General features: G+C 41.3%; 2 protein-coding genes across 6 annotated transcripts in view; one reads left to right on the forward strand and one right to left on the reverse strand.

Moving 5' to 3' along the window:
- The window catches only part of CHLSN (cholesin), a 123605-nt gene that overhangs the window by 17910 nt on the left and 89063 nt on the right, over window positions 1–16632 (reverse strand). For all 5 annotated transcript variants that reach the window (XM_077786883.1, XM_077786882.1, XM_077786884.1 and 2 more), the window contains one exon: window positions 6325–6524. In XM_077786883.1, coding sequence (XP_077643009.1) covers window positions 6325–6524 — 200 coding nt within the window. The remainder of the gene's footprint in view (window positions 1–6324; window positions 6525–16632) is intronic.
- Window positions 12684–16632, forward strand: part of GPR146 (G protein-coupled receptor 146) — a 50362-nt gene continuing 46413 nt past the window's right edge. The window contains exon 1 of the mRNA XM_021539707.3: window positions 12684–13319. The gene's annotated coding sequence lies outside the window, so the exon portion shown is untranslated. The remainder of the gene's footprint in view (window positions 13320–16632) is intronic.

The raw sequence follows: 16632 nt of genomic DNA on the forward strand, positions 1-16632 counted from the left end.
CAGAAGCTGAATAGTGCTGTTGCTGAGAGTGTAATGTGACAGTCACAGAATCCTAAATGCACAGTTTGAATAATCAGAGGATAATGAGAACACTGATACCTGGAAATGGGTATCATAAAGCCAGCTCTGAAACAGGAGCATATCTGACCTGCTGCAGCAAGGCTGGAAAAAGATGAGAAACTCTGAAGAATGTATTACAGCTATAGGGGTATATTCTAAATGCCAACACTGTCATTTACACAAAACTCAGTAATAGTTTGAGGAGAGGAAAAAAAATATTTTATTGTTCAGAAAACTCGATGTGAAATCTCAACATTGTATGGCTCAAAGATGAATCCAATGCTGCTGCTCACAAAGCAAAGAGTGACAGGGAGTAGAGAGGAATCACAGACCTTCATTCCCTACTGTGTGGTGCTGGAAGGCAGCTCCAGTAAAACCACATTTGTTTCCAGGTGTCACAATTCCAGAAGGATGACAGGCACAGGAGTTCAGAGAAGAGCAACAGAGCACATCCAGGACTGGAAGCAGCAGTAGGAGAGGAAGGATCAGGGATGTGCTGCTCCACTGGAGGGGCAGTGAGACTGAGAAACCCACTCAGCCACAAGCAGGATGTAAACACCAGGATGGGAGAAATTATTTATGACCTGTGGGGCAACACCATGTTTTTAAAAACCCTGCTTAATATCAGGTCCCACACAGCAGAACAATTTTTCTGCTTCATATTCCCTACCAGCAAGCTTTGCCTTCTGCAGAAGATAATGTGCTTGAGCACAATAACGGAACAGCTCTAAGCAGCACAAAATCTGTGGAGTGAATATGCCCCCTCCACCTACCCCCACCAATATAACTGCTGGCATGCCCACAACCTAAAAATAGGAAAGGTGTGGGCATTGCAACAGAGAGCTTTGTAGAGCTTGTAAGTAATGTCAGGGCTGCTAGGGAACTGCAAACAAACTGAGGTGGCTTCATCAGATGAAGTTACACAAGGGAGTGTAGGATAATGACAAGGTAACTCACTCTCTGCAAGCTGAGACTCCTTTGCCACGAACAGAGACAGTGGCTGCCTTTAAAATGAGGGAGATCTCATTTTCTTAACATCAAATGGAAAACCTGCAGCTTTACAGACATGCTGCTTTAGGTCGAGGAGAGGAAACCCACTTAGAGGCAGGTCAGGCCCTGGTAAAAATTAGAAGTCAAGCAATACAGAAACTTGGAAAAGTGCTAAAACAAATTCACTGATCTCTAGAGTATTAGGGAAAGTGCAAGCCTTTGAAATCAGATAGCAGCAAATGCCTGCCCAAGTTCATAGAAAGAACAACCCCAAATGCAAATTTATCCTGTATCTGACTCTGGATTCATGAGGCTTCTTACAGAACTAATGAATATGAGAAAATGACTAGAAGTGTGTAGGAATAGATTAATTATATCCATAGTTAATGCTTGCCCCAGAACCTTTAAAAAATAACCCTAGGACTATTAAAGTAAAACTATTCCCCTCCACTATTCCCCTAATCTTTGAGGAATTGCTGCTCTTTCAAGACAACTTAAAGCCCCAGTTGTTGAAGGGAATTCAGGAACACTGCTGTGTCTAATTACAACAGCTTCTCTTAAATTCACACACTATTTTTGTTACTAGCTAACTGAGATTCATTACTTGAGCAGTTCTCCAGTATTTTATGAAATTCAATATAAGTGATGAGTTTAGATATATGCTGCACCTTCCCATCAGGAAGGAAACTTGATCTCAGTTTTAGAGAGCGGGGGGAGGAGAAATGCCATTAAATGCTAAAGTTAGTTGCTATCCAACCCGAGGAGTCAGTCTCTGGAAGGAAATAAAAAAGACCTATGTATGTTTAGATCTTTAGTTTATCACTTACTCTTCATATGTAAAAGCTTAAGCTGTTGATGGTGAAACATCAACATCAGTGCCAAGTTTGAAATTTATACCTATGTAGGCCAGCAGCAATGAAAATGACTTAAATTCAGAATCAAGTATCAAAAGCTATCACTGACCCTGGCTAAAAAAGTAACCTGTGAGATGTAAAACAACTTTGAAACATTACGAATCAACAAAGGAAACTAAATATGACACAAGCCCACTAAAGGTACTTTAATATTAGAAACTGGTTTTCAACATTAATGAGCACGGCTCTGTTTGTGCAGAAGCTCCTCCATTGGAGTCACCTGCCCCAGGAGGAGTTGGACAAATGGGTTTGTGATTTCCTGAAGGGCCACCATCATCTGAGCTGTTTGGCCACAAATCTTAAATATTGCTGCCCACTTTACAGCCTAGCACCAGCCTTTCCTGGTTCCTTCAAAAATCAGAAACTTCAGAGTGAGCACCAACCTGCCTCTTGATTCCCTTTTCCACATGGCCTCTACTCCAGAAGGAGTAAAAACTTGATATACTTCCTACATGTTATTTCTATTTCTACATCTATACAAGATATGACATACATTAAATAAATACCAAACTATTAACAAAAATGCTTCCAGCAACAGCCCCCAAATTTCTGTATTCTTTGAAAGGAAGAACAACATTTCAGCTTTAAAATCTCCCAGGCTTGGCACTGTTTGTAATAAAGTTTGACTGAAGACCAGGATCTGTTTCCATTGTGCACACCCAGCAGATAAACAACTGCCCTGGGTTGTCCAGGGCTGTCAGCAGTGCTGCCACCACACTCAGCAAAAACCACCTTGGGATCTGCAGAGTCAGACTATTTCCTCTGCCTGTCTCTCACTTTTCTGTCTCTGTAGCATGCCCTTGGTTTGTTTTATTCTAGAAGCATCTTTTTACTTTAAAGAAATTGCTGACATTCTTTGAATCCTGCCTGAATTTAAATTAGGCAAGGAGAAAAACAAGACCTATTTAAAGAAAAGTGACATATACTAACAGTATGGCATAAATAATTTCAAAAATAATTGTACTTCAGCACCTTATTTTTCAAATTTTAGTACATGATAAATAGAACTGCTAAGCTTAGGTAATTCACAGCACACATCCAGATAATAGTATCTATTATTTCAGCTTCAGATGATATGAATCTTGTAGTTTCACATTTCTTTAGTGAAGTCTTTTCAGATCTCTCTCTATGCCTCTGATGGTTGATGGAGAAATCCATATGTGCAGATCCATATGGCAGTGAACTTTCCAAACCAAACACAAGAACAGCAGCTTCTAGGAGAGGGTGGCTTGCCAAGACAAACAAGTTCTGCCAACATTTTAACACCACAGAAGGTCAGTTAGGTTATAATTAATCCTAATTACCATTCTCCAGAATTGCAACATCTTTTCACTTGAAGTCACCTAATGCTCAGGAAAGGATGTATTTTTATTCTAGATTTTCCAAGAATCACATTAATCAGACAGTCTAGTATTCCCTTTAAATCTGAATCATCACTTACCATCATAAAGAAACAAGGCATGTCATCATTAAAAGGAAGTGACTTGAGTACTTTATTTAGCCACTAATACTTCATCACTCCTGCTTTTCTCTATTCCTCTGAAGTAACAGTACAGAGTTTTTTTCTCTTCTGTTCAGTACCACTACCACTCTGAGTTTTTTTCCATTATTTCACTTTTTCCCCCCTCTTTTCAGAGTTTTATAACCTTTCTGCTTCAACTCCCTACTTTTAATCCTCTATCTTCAGATCTTCCTGTCTGCTCCCTGGGCAAGCTGGGGATCTGACAGCAGTAACATTTCTCTGCCAACTGCTGCCTTGGAAGAGAACTGTGCTGGGAACCACCTGACCTCATCTCACCAAGGAAAAGAGGAGATAAAAACTGGTAAAGCAAAAACTTTTATTCTTTCCCTCTTTTCTTTTTCCCACAGGCCAAGAGAAAGTGAGAGAAGGTGAAAAAAACCAGGAGTCATTTGGCTGCTTTTTCTTCATCAGGAGCATAAACCTGGTCATGCTCAGCCTGGTTTCATTCAAACAAGCAAGGAGCTGATCTGGGCTATCAAAGTCACCCAGCACACAGGGGAAACCCTCCAGCTCCTCAGGTGCAGCAGCTGGGGGCTGCACTTTGAGGGGGCATCAGCTGCTGTTGCCTGTGGCCATGGCATCTGCATGGTGAAAAAAGCCTCTCCCAGCTAGGACAGCCTTCCAATAAAATGATAATTTGATCCCTCTGGAGACTGGAAAGCATCAAGGACCCTTTGTTTTTAGAATCAAATAACAAAGCTGGGAAACTGGAAGACCTGCTCAGCTTGTGGGGACCCCAGCAGAGGGGGCACAGGCTGGCAGTGCTGCCAGAAGAGCAGGATGCAGTGAGCAGCCCTGCCCTGCACACTGTGTGCCTGATTCCTGCCACCAATGCTCTCCTCATGACCTCCCCATGGCTGACAGCTTTGTACAGCTGTGCTCTCCTGCTGCAAACAGCCCCTCAATAAATGAAAATGCCAGTTCCAGTTATCACACGGTGCATCGAGTTCCACCTGTCCCACAGGAGATTCACATGCCATCAGGCACTTCATTCACCCACACTTCTGTCATGTAAGGCTTTTATTGTGGGTGGGGCAAATCCACAGCACTCTCTTGTTTACTTCCAATTATATTAATCTGTTGTATCTGTAAGATTTACTTATCCTCCCACAGATTATTCACACCCGTAGCCCTGCAAAAGCATGTAGACTGAAATACTTCACCCACTCAATATGCTGCAGAGCTTGCAATGGGTTTCCAGAACCTGGATTTTTGGCTCCCTTCCCCAGCTAGTATATTACTCCTTGGATTCATATAAATCCAGTTATTTCTTTTGCAGTCTTACTGGGTTGAAAAAAGGTCTTAGGTTTAAGAGCATGAAGCTGTTTTTCTATAACTAATAATGGTTCAAGATGGTCCAGGAACATTTGGGGCAAGAATGATGACAATGGCTATGTTTGCTTGGCAGATCAGCATCTGAAGACTACCCCTGTTAAGTCCACAAAAATAAAATTGTCTCTTGCTGAAATAATCCCTCACAGCCTATTGCTGTACATACAACCCATAGACTCTGTATGACAAGACCAAATGACAGAGCTGGTTTTCTATTTCAGGGTAATTTGGTACAGGTCAAGTGAAACTCTAGAATCAAATTTGTTCAAATATTAGTTCAAATATAATTTCATATTCTCCCATGTAACAAGGCAAAAATCCATACAGATAAGAGTGGAATAACAAGCAAAACCCTACAGCTTGTTCCTTTACTTTCTAAACCTGAAATGCATTATCTGGAGATCCACCATTTACCAGAGCACACATCCCAGAGAGCAGGCTGAGGGGATGGTTCAAAGCTAACTGTCAATCTATTTGCAGTTCAAAACAGTGGTGAACTGCTCCAGCTGTTTTCCAGATCAAAAATATTATTGTCATTTTGCTATCGCTGCATGCTGAGGGTTATGTAACAAAAATGCACATGTCCCTCTGCCTGGAATGCAATTAATTTCCTCCCTTCCCACTGTGAGTGGTAAGTAACAATTCAGACAGTCTGGATGCTTCAGTTTTGAGCACAGGCAGGGATGCAACCCTGGATTAATTCCATGTGGTAACCCACTATTTGTAACATGCCAGTCTTCTGGAGGTCTTACAGCCAGGGTGTATTTTGCAGTTTGGAACAAAATAAACATTATCTTCCTGTTTGTACATGACCTCTTTACTGTCTGTGGGGTACCCTGAGCGCTTTGCTGCAGTCCTTTAGTTTAACCATAGACTTTGCTTTATACTGGAATTTTAAGTCTTCTAATAATTGTGCTAACAGTGCTAACAATCTGAAATCAGCCACTATAGTTGCTGTACACTTTGGTATGCAAAAATCAGTCATTGTACACTATTAGCTTTAAAATAGTGGCAAAATCCCATCTTAATCTAGAAATACCCAAACATTCTGCAGGTGGTTAAATTCAGACTCTGCAATGCTTAACCACTCCATGGAATTTGCTTATATAAAGAGAACAACTGGAAGTCCTTTGCCCAGAACAGCACACTGAAGAAACAAAACTAATTTTCTCAATGCAATCTTTTTTTCAATGTGCCTTTCATCTCTGTAAGTCCAGCTAAGCCTGTGATATTTATATAACAACCAAAAGATCTTCAGGACAGGATCTTCAAGATATTTCTATAAAATGTTTGTACCATACTTAACTTCTCTCTGCTGTTGCTGTAATAGAAACAGAATGGGGTGATCAGCTGTCCTCCAGGGTGTCAACTGAGATGAAACATTAACTTAGTACTTAACTGCAGCCATTTCCTTTAATGTGTTATTGCTTGGTACAGTTTGCTCTGGGTTACTGCTTTCCAGCTGACTCCTGCAGGCAGCACCTGCAGTGGTTTTACTGTTCTTACCTGGTTAAATAGGCCAGAGCCCGCTCAGATCCTGATGGCTTTTTGGGCTCCACCTTTTTAATGGGGATTCCAGCTTCCCTCATCAGCTGTCTCTCCTTCTTCTTGCGCTCTTTTTTTAATTTCCTTTCCAGTTTCCTCTTTTCCTCTGGAGTAAGTTCTTCCTCTTCCTCTGCAATAAGCTCTTCTTCTTCTTTTGTAGCCTGAAATAATTAACATTTAAATTAAGTGTTTTTCTTTCTATAGGAAAGTGAACAAAATATGCATAAATGTAATTACAGGACACAGGTAATATTTAAAACCAGAAGGTTCACGTTTCATGTTTTTACTGTTCACTGTACTTCCATCACCTCTCTGCCCAACTCCCAGGACTGCAAATGCTGCACTCAGGGAGATCTGTCGAGCTGCCCTCTAGAGATGTTGATACTGCTCTGAGAACTGCAGGAACCTGAGCACCTTCCACTTGTGTATTAAAAATAATTTCTAACACTTCTTGTGCTGTTTGTTCCCCCACACCCAAACCTGAGGAGGGCATGTGAACAGCAGAGGCTGTCTCACAGCAGATGGATTTTTCAGCACACACGCATTTCAGTGGGAGCAGCAGGGTTTCCTGAAGGTCCTCAGTTTGTGTTTGTAGTGTAATCACACACTTCCCTGGACTGAGAAAACCTCTGTCTGCCATGCAGAGGCTTCATCTCGACTTTGCCAAGGGCAAAGATGTGACAACTTCCTCCTTCATCCTCTTGGAGACCTCTTGGAGATCCTTTAGCAATCTTGAGGAAACATTTGCACAATCTTCAATATACACAGATACATATCTCACAAAGGTTGACATTCCTTTAGGTTTGCAGACAGAACAGTTAATTATTCACATCTAAAACCATATTACCATAAACATATGCATCAGTAGATCCCAAATGAAAAGAAGTATTTCACATACAGATGAAGAGCTTTAAACAGTTTATCTAACTATAAACACTGTGTTTGTCCTGGAAAATCCAATGTGAGATTATGTTGTGTATAAATAAAATGCTATTCTATAGCAAGATGAGATTCATTCCAGGCATTCCCAGATGTCTGAGGGAGGTACTTGCCAGGTATGGTCCTCTGCTAGAGCCTGGGACACCCATGGAGGCCAAGTGGGTGAGAAAGAAATGCTCTTCCTCCTCTCCCTGCTCCTCCTCCTCTCCCTGCTCCCCCTCATCTGTTCAAGGAATCTGTAACTGGAACCTGAATGCCCAAGATCAACTGCTTTATGGCAAGATTGGTTAAAACCACTTTATAAGTTCACAAATCCTCGGTGTTACATTAATTTGTGTCAGTCCAAGGCTTTCAAACACAAATCCAGACACAGAGCTAAATAAGGTTATTCTTGCTGACATTCAACCAAAGAATGTTAAACAAGGCAATACCTGAACACAATCTTATTTGCCCAGGACACCTGTTGGGGTTTAAACATTTGTTCAGTGTCAATTCACCTATCATCTAAGCTGACTCTGACTCATCTTTTCAACTTGGTGTTTTCACAGACCAAAGAAAGGTTAAGAAAGCAGAAATCAGAACTAATGGAAGTAGGACACTAAAGTGGAGTTGCTTTTTCTTGTTTAAAATGCTTTTTATGTACTTTTATTGAAAAGCTAGCATTCATTGCAAACACGTGCAAAAAGGCAACATATGTTGCATTAGTATAGAAGAGATTTTATAGTTCATGCTGAGAACAAAATAATATTTAGGGCGAAGGTAGAATTGAATTTGTTACACAGGAAACTACGTTTGCATTTGAAAAGCCACCCTGGTACTTACTAAAATAACAATCCAGCCACACAAAGCCCTAGAAAACACTGAGGGTGGTCATTTATAAAGTGTTTGTAAAAGATTACTACAGCAGCTGTCCAACAGACGACACACTACAGTTAATCTTCTTTTAAAAATAATGTAATGAATTTGTTTACTTTTCTGTGAGCCATGAAGCTTTCAAATAAAGTGACTGTGGCACATCATTAGAGCCAGTCTGATAAAGAAGCCTCTGCTTCTTCATACTTACAGTAAATGCATATCTTGGTTACTTCCCTTCCCCCACCTCACATTCCTCACATTATCAAAAAACTTTTTATCCTTCTCCCTGACCGCTCCATTAAAAACAAAACAAGTTGCTCCCTCTCTGTAGGTCCCAACCTGAATACCAAGCCCTAACAACGTTTGTTTCCAGCATGGATGGGCCCTGGAATGCCTGACACAAGAGCATTGTTCTCCTGCAGGGCTGTCCTGGCAGGAAAGAATTGGGATTTGCAGCTGGAGGTGCCTTCTGCTGGTCCAAAGCATCTTCCAGGGAAAACGGGATACATCAGCTTCTGCCAGGGCTCCCAGCACAGGCACTGACAGAGTCCACAGCAGCCCAAACAACTTCTCTAGCTCCAAATATACTTTTATCCATCCATGTCAACTTGCTTAACTTAGTAGGATGTGCCACAGTTTGTCCTAAACTGGTTTTTGATTTGAATGCCTTGGGTTTTATCTGCTTCAGAAAATACCTATGTTTGGTGGTACAGTCCCTACTGAAGCTGAGGGTGATTTTATCAGTGAGGGTAATTTTATTTATATTTAAAAAATCCCTTCCCTCAAACCTGTGGACTTGAAAGAAAACAAAACCAAACCTTCCACTGGAATTTAAATCCTAGCTGTATTTATTATTTATTAATCTATTGATGCACCTCTTCTTTCCTTAAATCAACAGCCTGAGTTTTTAATTTTGTTTTCCCCAAACCATTAGTGTGACTGTTTGTCTGGAAGATGTTTGTGACCCATTTGGATTAAGAGTTTTAGTGTTATGTCATTATTTAAACTAAAAAAAAAAAACCCCACCAACAGGACTTCATTGTTTTGAGGTCATAAATATTCCAGGTTGTCTCCTTCTATATTTATAAAGTGACATCACAATTTGTAGCGCTACAATTTAGCCTTAACTACAACATTGTAAAGTCCCTATTTGAGCATGTGAGACACTTGTTTATTGACATGATAAATTTAAACCACATGCACACAGGAAAACAGCACTTGCTTATTTGCAAAGCCTGCTGAGAGCTACCACAGCACCTTGGGCTGTGGGCTCATTAGATCTCAACCTAAACAGGGTCAGGCCAGGTCAGCACACTTGAATGAATGACATTCAGGGGAGAGCCAGCGTTTTCTCATGATTAAGGAGGTGGGAGTCTTCCACTTGTAAACTTTCCAGAAGGCCTGGAAAGGTGCTAAAAGGGATATTGCCACTGGATGCCATTTTTTGAGTGAAAGGCAGACCCCCAAATCTTTCACACTTCTGCTCATAAAAGCCCACGTCAACTTTGCACAGGCACGGAGATATGAGCAAGCAAATTCCCAAAGTTTGTATCACACCACGTCCGTCTGCAGGCAGCCTGTGGGTGCCAATACCCTGCCTTTCACCAATGCCAGTCTCCAACTTTCTGAACTGAGAGTAAATATAGCAATATGCTCTAAATAGTCCAAGACATCTGACTCAAAATAGCTGGAGGCTTCAGCTGTAGCACTTTTAGATACTGGTTAAAGCTTCCCATCATTCTTTGTAATCTGGAAATATTGCACAAATTTGAAACATTTTATAAATGATCCTTAGAAGTGAGCTTACAATCATAAATGGGGAGCCAGCTCACACAGGCAGGAAGTGTTTAATACTAAAAAGCAGCCCTGCTAAGCAATACAGAACAGAGAAATAGAACTAGAAGTGCAAGAGAAACCAGCAAAAAGATGTACAAGTTCTCTTTAAGATACATAATTACATTACCTTTTTTTTTTTTTTTTTTTCTGCAATGAGAGCAGCAGAACCAAACAGGCGTCATTTTTGAGGGCAGTTTTTGTATCTGCATAAAAGCTTGCCCTGCCAGGGGATTATGAACTCCAATAACTGAGCAAGCAGCACCAAGAAGGAAATAACAGCACTAATAACAGCAAACTAATTGTGTTGTGCTTCCATAGAGCATTAAGTGCATTTTTTAAATTTGCTTCCAGTCCTTGATGGCCTCACACTTAAGTAGAACTAAAGACAGCTCCTAAAGACTTCTGCTCCTCCAAAATTCCCACATTTGCACCCCTGGTTGTCCATTGCCAGCACAGAATAATGTTGACAGAGTCAGAAACTCTGAGGAATTGCCACAGTGAACAGAATACTCACAAATGAAATTTTGCCTTTGGGATTCGTCTCTGTAGGTCTGAACTTCCTGCCTGATCAGGGTTTTGGATTTGCAGCCAAACCTATAGAAGGAACCACAAACCAAGCCACAACACCAAATTCACTATTTATTAGAACTAGTGAATCCAGCTCCTCCAAAACCAATATCCTTTTATCCTTTTCTCCCAGCACAGCACCAGAAATCTGTACAGCAGCAAAGCAAGCAAGCACAGAAATTCAAAGGAATAAATAACAGTGACAAATGTATAAGTAGGGCATCAAATTTTTGAACTCTGGAGAGTTCAAAATGGAGGGGAAATGGATTATATGGCTTATTTCATAGTAGAAGCATTGTATCACCTTGTTTGTTCATGAAGCTCATGTTATGAAATAACTTTTAACACAGAGAAATGTCAAAAGGGGCTTTGTTCACTGACCAAGAGCTACTGACACATCACGTAATGGCTTCTGCTTAGGAGCAGCCTTTTGCCCCCCAAATGCCCCGTGGATGATATCAGCATGCAAAACGTCCTGCTTCTGCCCCACACAATACACATGAAGGCAGATAAATAACTGGCCATCTGCCAGCCTAAAAACAAAAAGCCGAATCCATAAACACAGATCAAAACCCACAGAGAAGAAAGGCTGGCAGACCCTTAGACAAAAGGTTCATAAAAGAAAGATTGACAAATTATTTACTATCCAAGGCTGACCAAAGAGTTGTGCTACAACTACAGCTAGAGAATTTGCATAAAACAGTTCAAGGCCATACTGAATTTAAATAATTGTTTTTTATCATTTACCATCCCATGAAGAGAAGAAGTATGACCAGAGAGGGCATATGAAATTTCATTATCATGCAGAAAGCAAATTTTAAATGAAAAGCAACACGTAGAAGTAATCTTTATGAACTGTCTGTAGCACTTACAGAGGAAGACCTTACACAAGTTATATAGTGCTCAAAGAAAAATACAAAATTTTTCATAAAAGCTAAGTGTTTGTAGAATCTCAACTCCTCACAACAAAAACACTGGCAATAATTTATATTAAGTTGATTAGGGAAGCTTTCTATAGATTTAACCCAGGCAGAGAAGCCTCAAACAAGTTCTGCAGGAAACCAGATTTAAGTAAGAACAGCCTTTTTATCTTTCTGTCCCAGAAAAGGATTATTTTTTGGTCATGTAAATGTTGGGATTTTGTTTGGTTCTTTTTTTTTTAAAGCCTCCTTGTGTATACAACTATAGTATCTCAGGAATACAAGTGATCAGGTAGCACCCTAAACTTGCAGCTGTAATTTAGCATTGATGCACCTTGATGAGCTTGAAACCTGGTTTAATTTACAACTGTGTGATCTTTGCATGTCTCAGATTTACTGCCAATTGTGAGGAGCACATAAAGTGTTATCATTAGCAACTGCTGAATAGGAAGAAATTGATCAATTTACTGAATTACATGAAAGCATTTACAGGCACACAGAATACACAACTTAAGGAATGCAGTTTGTTGAATTCCACTTTATAGACTGTTACTCCTATAAAGTACATACTCCTGCGCTGTGGCAGATTAAGTTCTAAGGCATAAATTAGGATCGTATTGTATTTCTCGTTTTTCTCCACCAGTATCACAGCCCTGAGTACAACAGAAATACTTGAGACACCACCACAACTGCAGACTCGGGGAATGCAGTTTTGCTTCATTTGCAACTACAGTGCGGCCAGGAATTTTCACATATCTGCTGAAGGACTTTGCTTACTCCCCTACTCTTAATTAAAGCGTGTTAAGCAATCAGGAGAACATGGAACTGGGAAAAAAAAAAAAAAAAAAAAAAAAAAGAGAGAAAAAAAAAAAAAAAAAGAAGAAGGAACCCCCCTCGGAAATCATTTGTATCCACATCCCTGTGGCTTACACACAGCCCTTTTAACCCTCCCCAGAAACGCAGAGGAATTTTAATAGAAGGAGCACGAGACTGTCGCAGCACTCGGCGCTTTCTTTGCCACCAAAGTCGCCCCTTTTAGTGGTGCTGACAATTTCTGGCTTAAAAAGGCTTTGGGCTGTGAGAGGAGGTAGAAGCAGAGCAGAGGCTGTTTTGAAATCCTTGCTGGAGAATTAGAAAAAAAATAAATAAACCAACCCCAAACCACGAGCTCGATCTCCTCCAATGAAAGAGGTACCACAGGGTGTAGGCAGGTTGCCAGGCGAGCTCGGCAGCGTGACCGCACTGCATTGAGTTTCTTTAATGAAAGCCAGGAAAGAACACATTACACAGTGTTTCTTCTGAGAGCCAGCGAGCCTCCAGTGATTGAAATCAATAAAAACAGTCGGCAAGGGGCCCAGTGGGGGAAGAGAGAAATCTCCACTACAGCATTCAGTTTGCTTTCCACTTTCTCCCTCCCCCTCTGAAGTTAAACTCCGAAGATCACCATGACAAGCTGCTTCTCTTCCAGCGCTGCGAAGACGCTGGTGGGGATTTAAAGGAAGCGAGCGCTTCCCTTCGCCTCCCTGCCTTCGCTCTGCCCCCAGCGCGAAGGAAATGAGAGGCTTGTTTGGAATTTGAATCTCGCCTGGAAAAAACTTCATTGGACAAGTGCATCGTTCTGCATTTCAGGAAAGAGATGGATTTTACGGTCAGAGAACGCTGAAAGGTGAGAGAGGGGGAAGCAAAGCAGGAATCGGATCCAGCCGGAGCGCAGGAGCGCGGTAGGATGCCCGAGCCGGCGGAGGGCACCCCTGGAGCTGCGGGAAGGACTGCGAGCAAGTGCCCGAGACCAGCCACATCCTGAGGCACCGGGAACACGTGAGGGACACGCCAGCCCAGGTAAGCAGAACCCGCTTTTGGCAATCCTGCCCACGTCCGAGAGGAGCCCCCGGTGCTGCAGCCCGCCCTCGTTAACCTCGGGCGACTTAACGCTGAGCTGGCCCCGTCTGAGAACCGTGTCAGGCCACTAATCCCCACTGAACTATAAACCCTGCACAAAAGCCCTTTGTTTACCCGTTTTGTGTCGAATTTGCGAGCTGACAAGGTAGGACAGGGCCATTGCGTAAGTGCAGCCCCCCCAGGAGCTGCCGCTCGGAGCTGACACCGCACGCTGGAGCTGCCTGCGATCTCAGAGAGCGCCAGTAATGGATTTCTAATATGGTCCATATTTATCTATTTTATTTATGTATTTTAATCACCATAGCAGCCACATACAGAACATACTTGCTCCGAGTTCCATGTGCTGCTCTGTACCACGACTCACTGCAGCGTGCATGCACTGGGGCTCGGCTGATGGTTTGGTCAAAAAGAACTTGGCAATTAGTTGTTAGCACAGCCAAGGGGGATTTCTGGCACGTTGTTTAGGAACGACCAACACAGGTATTTGCCGCTACCCTAATGCAAACAGGCTTTATTCCCAATAAAAATGGGGAAGGCACTGATAACAGCTGTAGATTACAGCAGTCTTCTCAAGTTTTTGGCCAACTTCAGATGATTTACGTAGACCTCAGTGAGATGCAGAGAGTGACATCAAAGCCTGCCTTCTGCAAGGCAAGCAAAAATAATGATAGCTCTATCTCTTCTCCAGCAGAGGCAGGAATTCACTGGGACAGATAATAAATAGGTGCCTGTGGAGCAAGAATAATAATGCTTGTCCCCCTCACGCTGGTCATCCTGAGATGTTGACAGCAACACACATGCTCACTGCTGGAGGGGGACTGATGCCTCCCCCTCCACTTAAATGTTTCAGAACCTCTTTATCCCCAGCCTGTAAGGTACAAAGTCTGAAGGCAGAGAGAAGAGACTTCCCAGCATCTCCAGCTCAGCACCAGCAGTCAGAAAGCAGGAATTTAGCACAGCAAGTGCAGATGTGCATCTGCAGGTGCAGTTTCCTTGGAAAACACACACTTTTAAAGGGTCATTTTGTTGTTTGCATGTCACACAGAAATGGATGACTCACCCACTTAAAGAATGACCTAGAGAACACCCCCATGACCAAAAGTAAACGCCATAAGTTGAAGCATGAACTGTTCTAATAAAGCTACGAAAATAGCTGAGGCAGTATTTAAATAGTAAGAAGTTTCTAGACTAATTTATTAATCCAGTTTTGAACTTTTCACACAAAAGAATCACAAAGTTATAGCTGAAGGTGTAATTAAAGAACAATCATTTACAGCAAAAAAGCAAAGTTATGATTCATAATAGAATAGGATCCTACATGAAGTTCTGGGCATACCCACAGACCCACAATTCATTTTGCAGAGTCAGGTCTCTGTTTTGCCTCCCCTGCAAAGATCCTTTGCAGAAATGATAGCACCTTCATAGCTCAGGAATCACAGCAATCATTCCCACCACCAATCAACAAGTCTGCTTTGCACTGCTCTTGGAGCTAAATTTATCCTTATGCAGAGGAACTCATTAAAGTCTTTATTTAACATTTCAGACAAGGAAAGCTTAGGTGGGACTTACACAAGACATACTGCTTGTACTGACATTCTCAAGCTCAAGTGATATTCCTCCCCATTACTCCCTCAGCAAAAATAGAAATATTACCTTTAAAGTGTGGGATATTTTTGTTCATAGTGATGCATTTTTCAGAAGCCAAGTGGCACAGGTGACCACTGTTAATGGAATATATTCTTTTTAAGCACAAAACATAGAAAGAAAAATTACTAAAGCTGATTCTGTGCACAGTGACCTATCATTCAGACTTCCTCTGGAAGATCTGGAGAACCCCATGTTGTTTGCTGAGCTGGGTACAAAAGAAAAGAACTATTAGGAACCAATTTCTCATGTTTCTAGCAGTCTTGGAGCTCCCATATCATCGGGAGTACTTTGTCCTCAACAATGAAACACATCTTCATCATAATCAAGAGTTCCTAATAGTTCCTAATGCCAGTTGTCCTTACAGCAATGCTTATTGGTAAAAGCTGTTTGAGAACAGTCCACAGGGTTTAGAAACAGTCAGAAAAGTAGATGGAATAATTTTAAAGATGGAAGGACAAACACTCTGTTTTAATATCTCCCATTTAAGTCTTTATGAAGGAAAAGATCTGGGATTATAAAAAAAAAGTTGGATGACCATTCAAAAAATGCTGAAATTCAGCATTAAAGGTACAAACATGAGAGTCTGTTGAACACCTGGATAGCCTGTGTTCAGTCAAACAATATTTGTGCCTGCACTGGAGGAAAAAGAGCATTGCCATCCCTTGCAAATGAACATGATCTGACACTTCTTGAATATGGTAAAGCTTCAAGGTGTCTCCTTTCCTATTTATACCAGTGGTTCATGTTCACAGTGCTGGATTCACTCAGCTGAGTATATTTAGTTTGCTCAGTGTCAAATTGACAGCTTCTCTGTAATGTACCCATTCTGACTTAAAAATGGAACATAATTAACATACAGCTGGAGAAGGTACATTTTTGCCATTTATGGGAAAGAGTAGTGAAGCTGAAGATTAAATATTAAGTAGAAAATAAATGGCTATTATCCACAGGAAAGGTGGTTTTCCCTACAATTCGAACAGGAATCCTGGTATTTGACTTAGGAAGACATTTTTGTTAAAAACAAGGTCAGCAAAACCCATAAAAAAACTTCATACCTCCTTACCAACAAGTTGTCACTGTCTTCAGCTGCAGAGTTAAGAGGATGTATAGCTACAGGGATTGAAATGTCCTGGGACATATACACTAATCTCAAACCCTCCATATTCTCCGAGATCTAACAGAACTTTTTTCCCTGAATTTCTTATTAAAAACCAGCGCCATTTTTAGTCAGTTATACCAATATCTTCTTCAAAACCAAACTAAATATTCCAGAATGTGTTTCATCCATACCTACATTTATACACATTCAGCTGCACACACACACAGAGGCAAGAACATGCAACTTTCAATTGGTGATGAACAAGACCCAAGAGAAGACACTGAAGAAAATGGAGTGGGCAGGATTCATTTCTTTAGCAGAATGTGATCATTTCATGATTCAGTCACCCTAAAATAGACACCCACAGCAGCACTTGGAACACGAGCAGCCTCTCAACTGTTCTGCACCTTCATCCTGAGCATAAGGCTATCAACAACCTCAGCTTATCTCTTGCCTCTTGGTTTGCTCTAAAATCAGATCAATGTTTTGGGAGACAGAGAACTGGAC

This window comes from Lonchura striata, chromosome 16 (assembly GCF_046129695.1).
Source record: "Lonchura striata isolate bLonStr1 chromosome 16, bLonStr1.mat, whole genome shotgun sequence".
In the NCBI taxonomy this organism is placed as follows: Eukaryota; Metazoa; Chordata; class Aves; order Passeriformes; family Estrildidae; genus Lonchura; species Lonchura striata.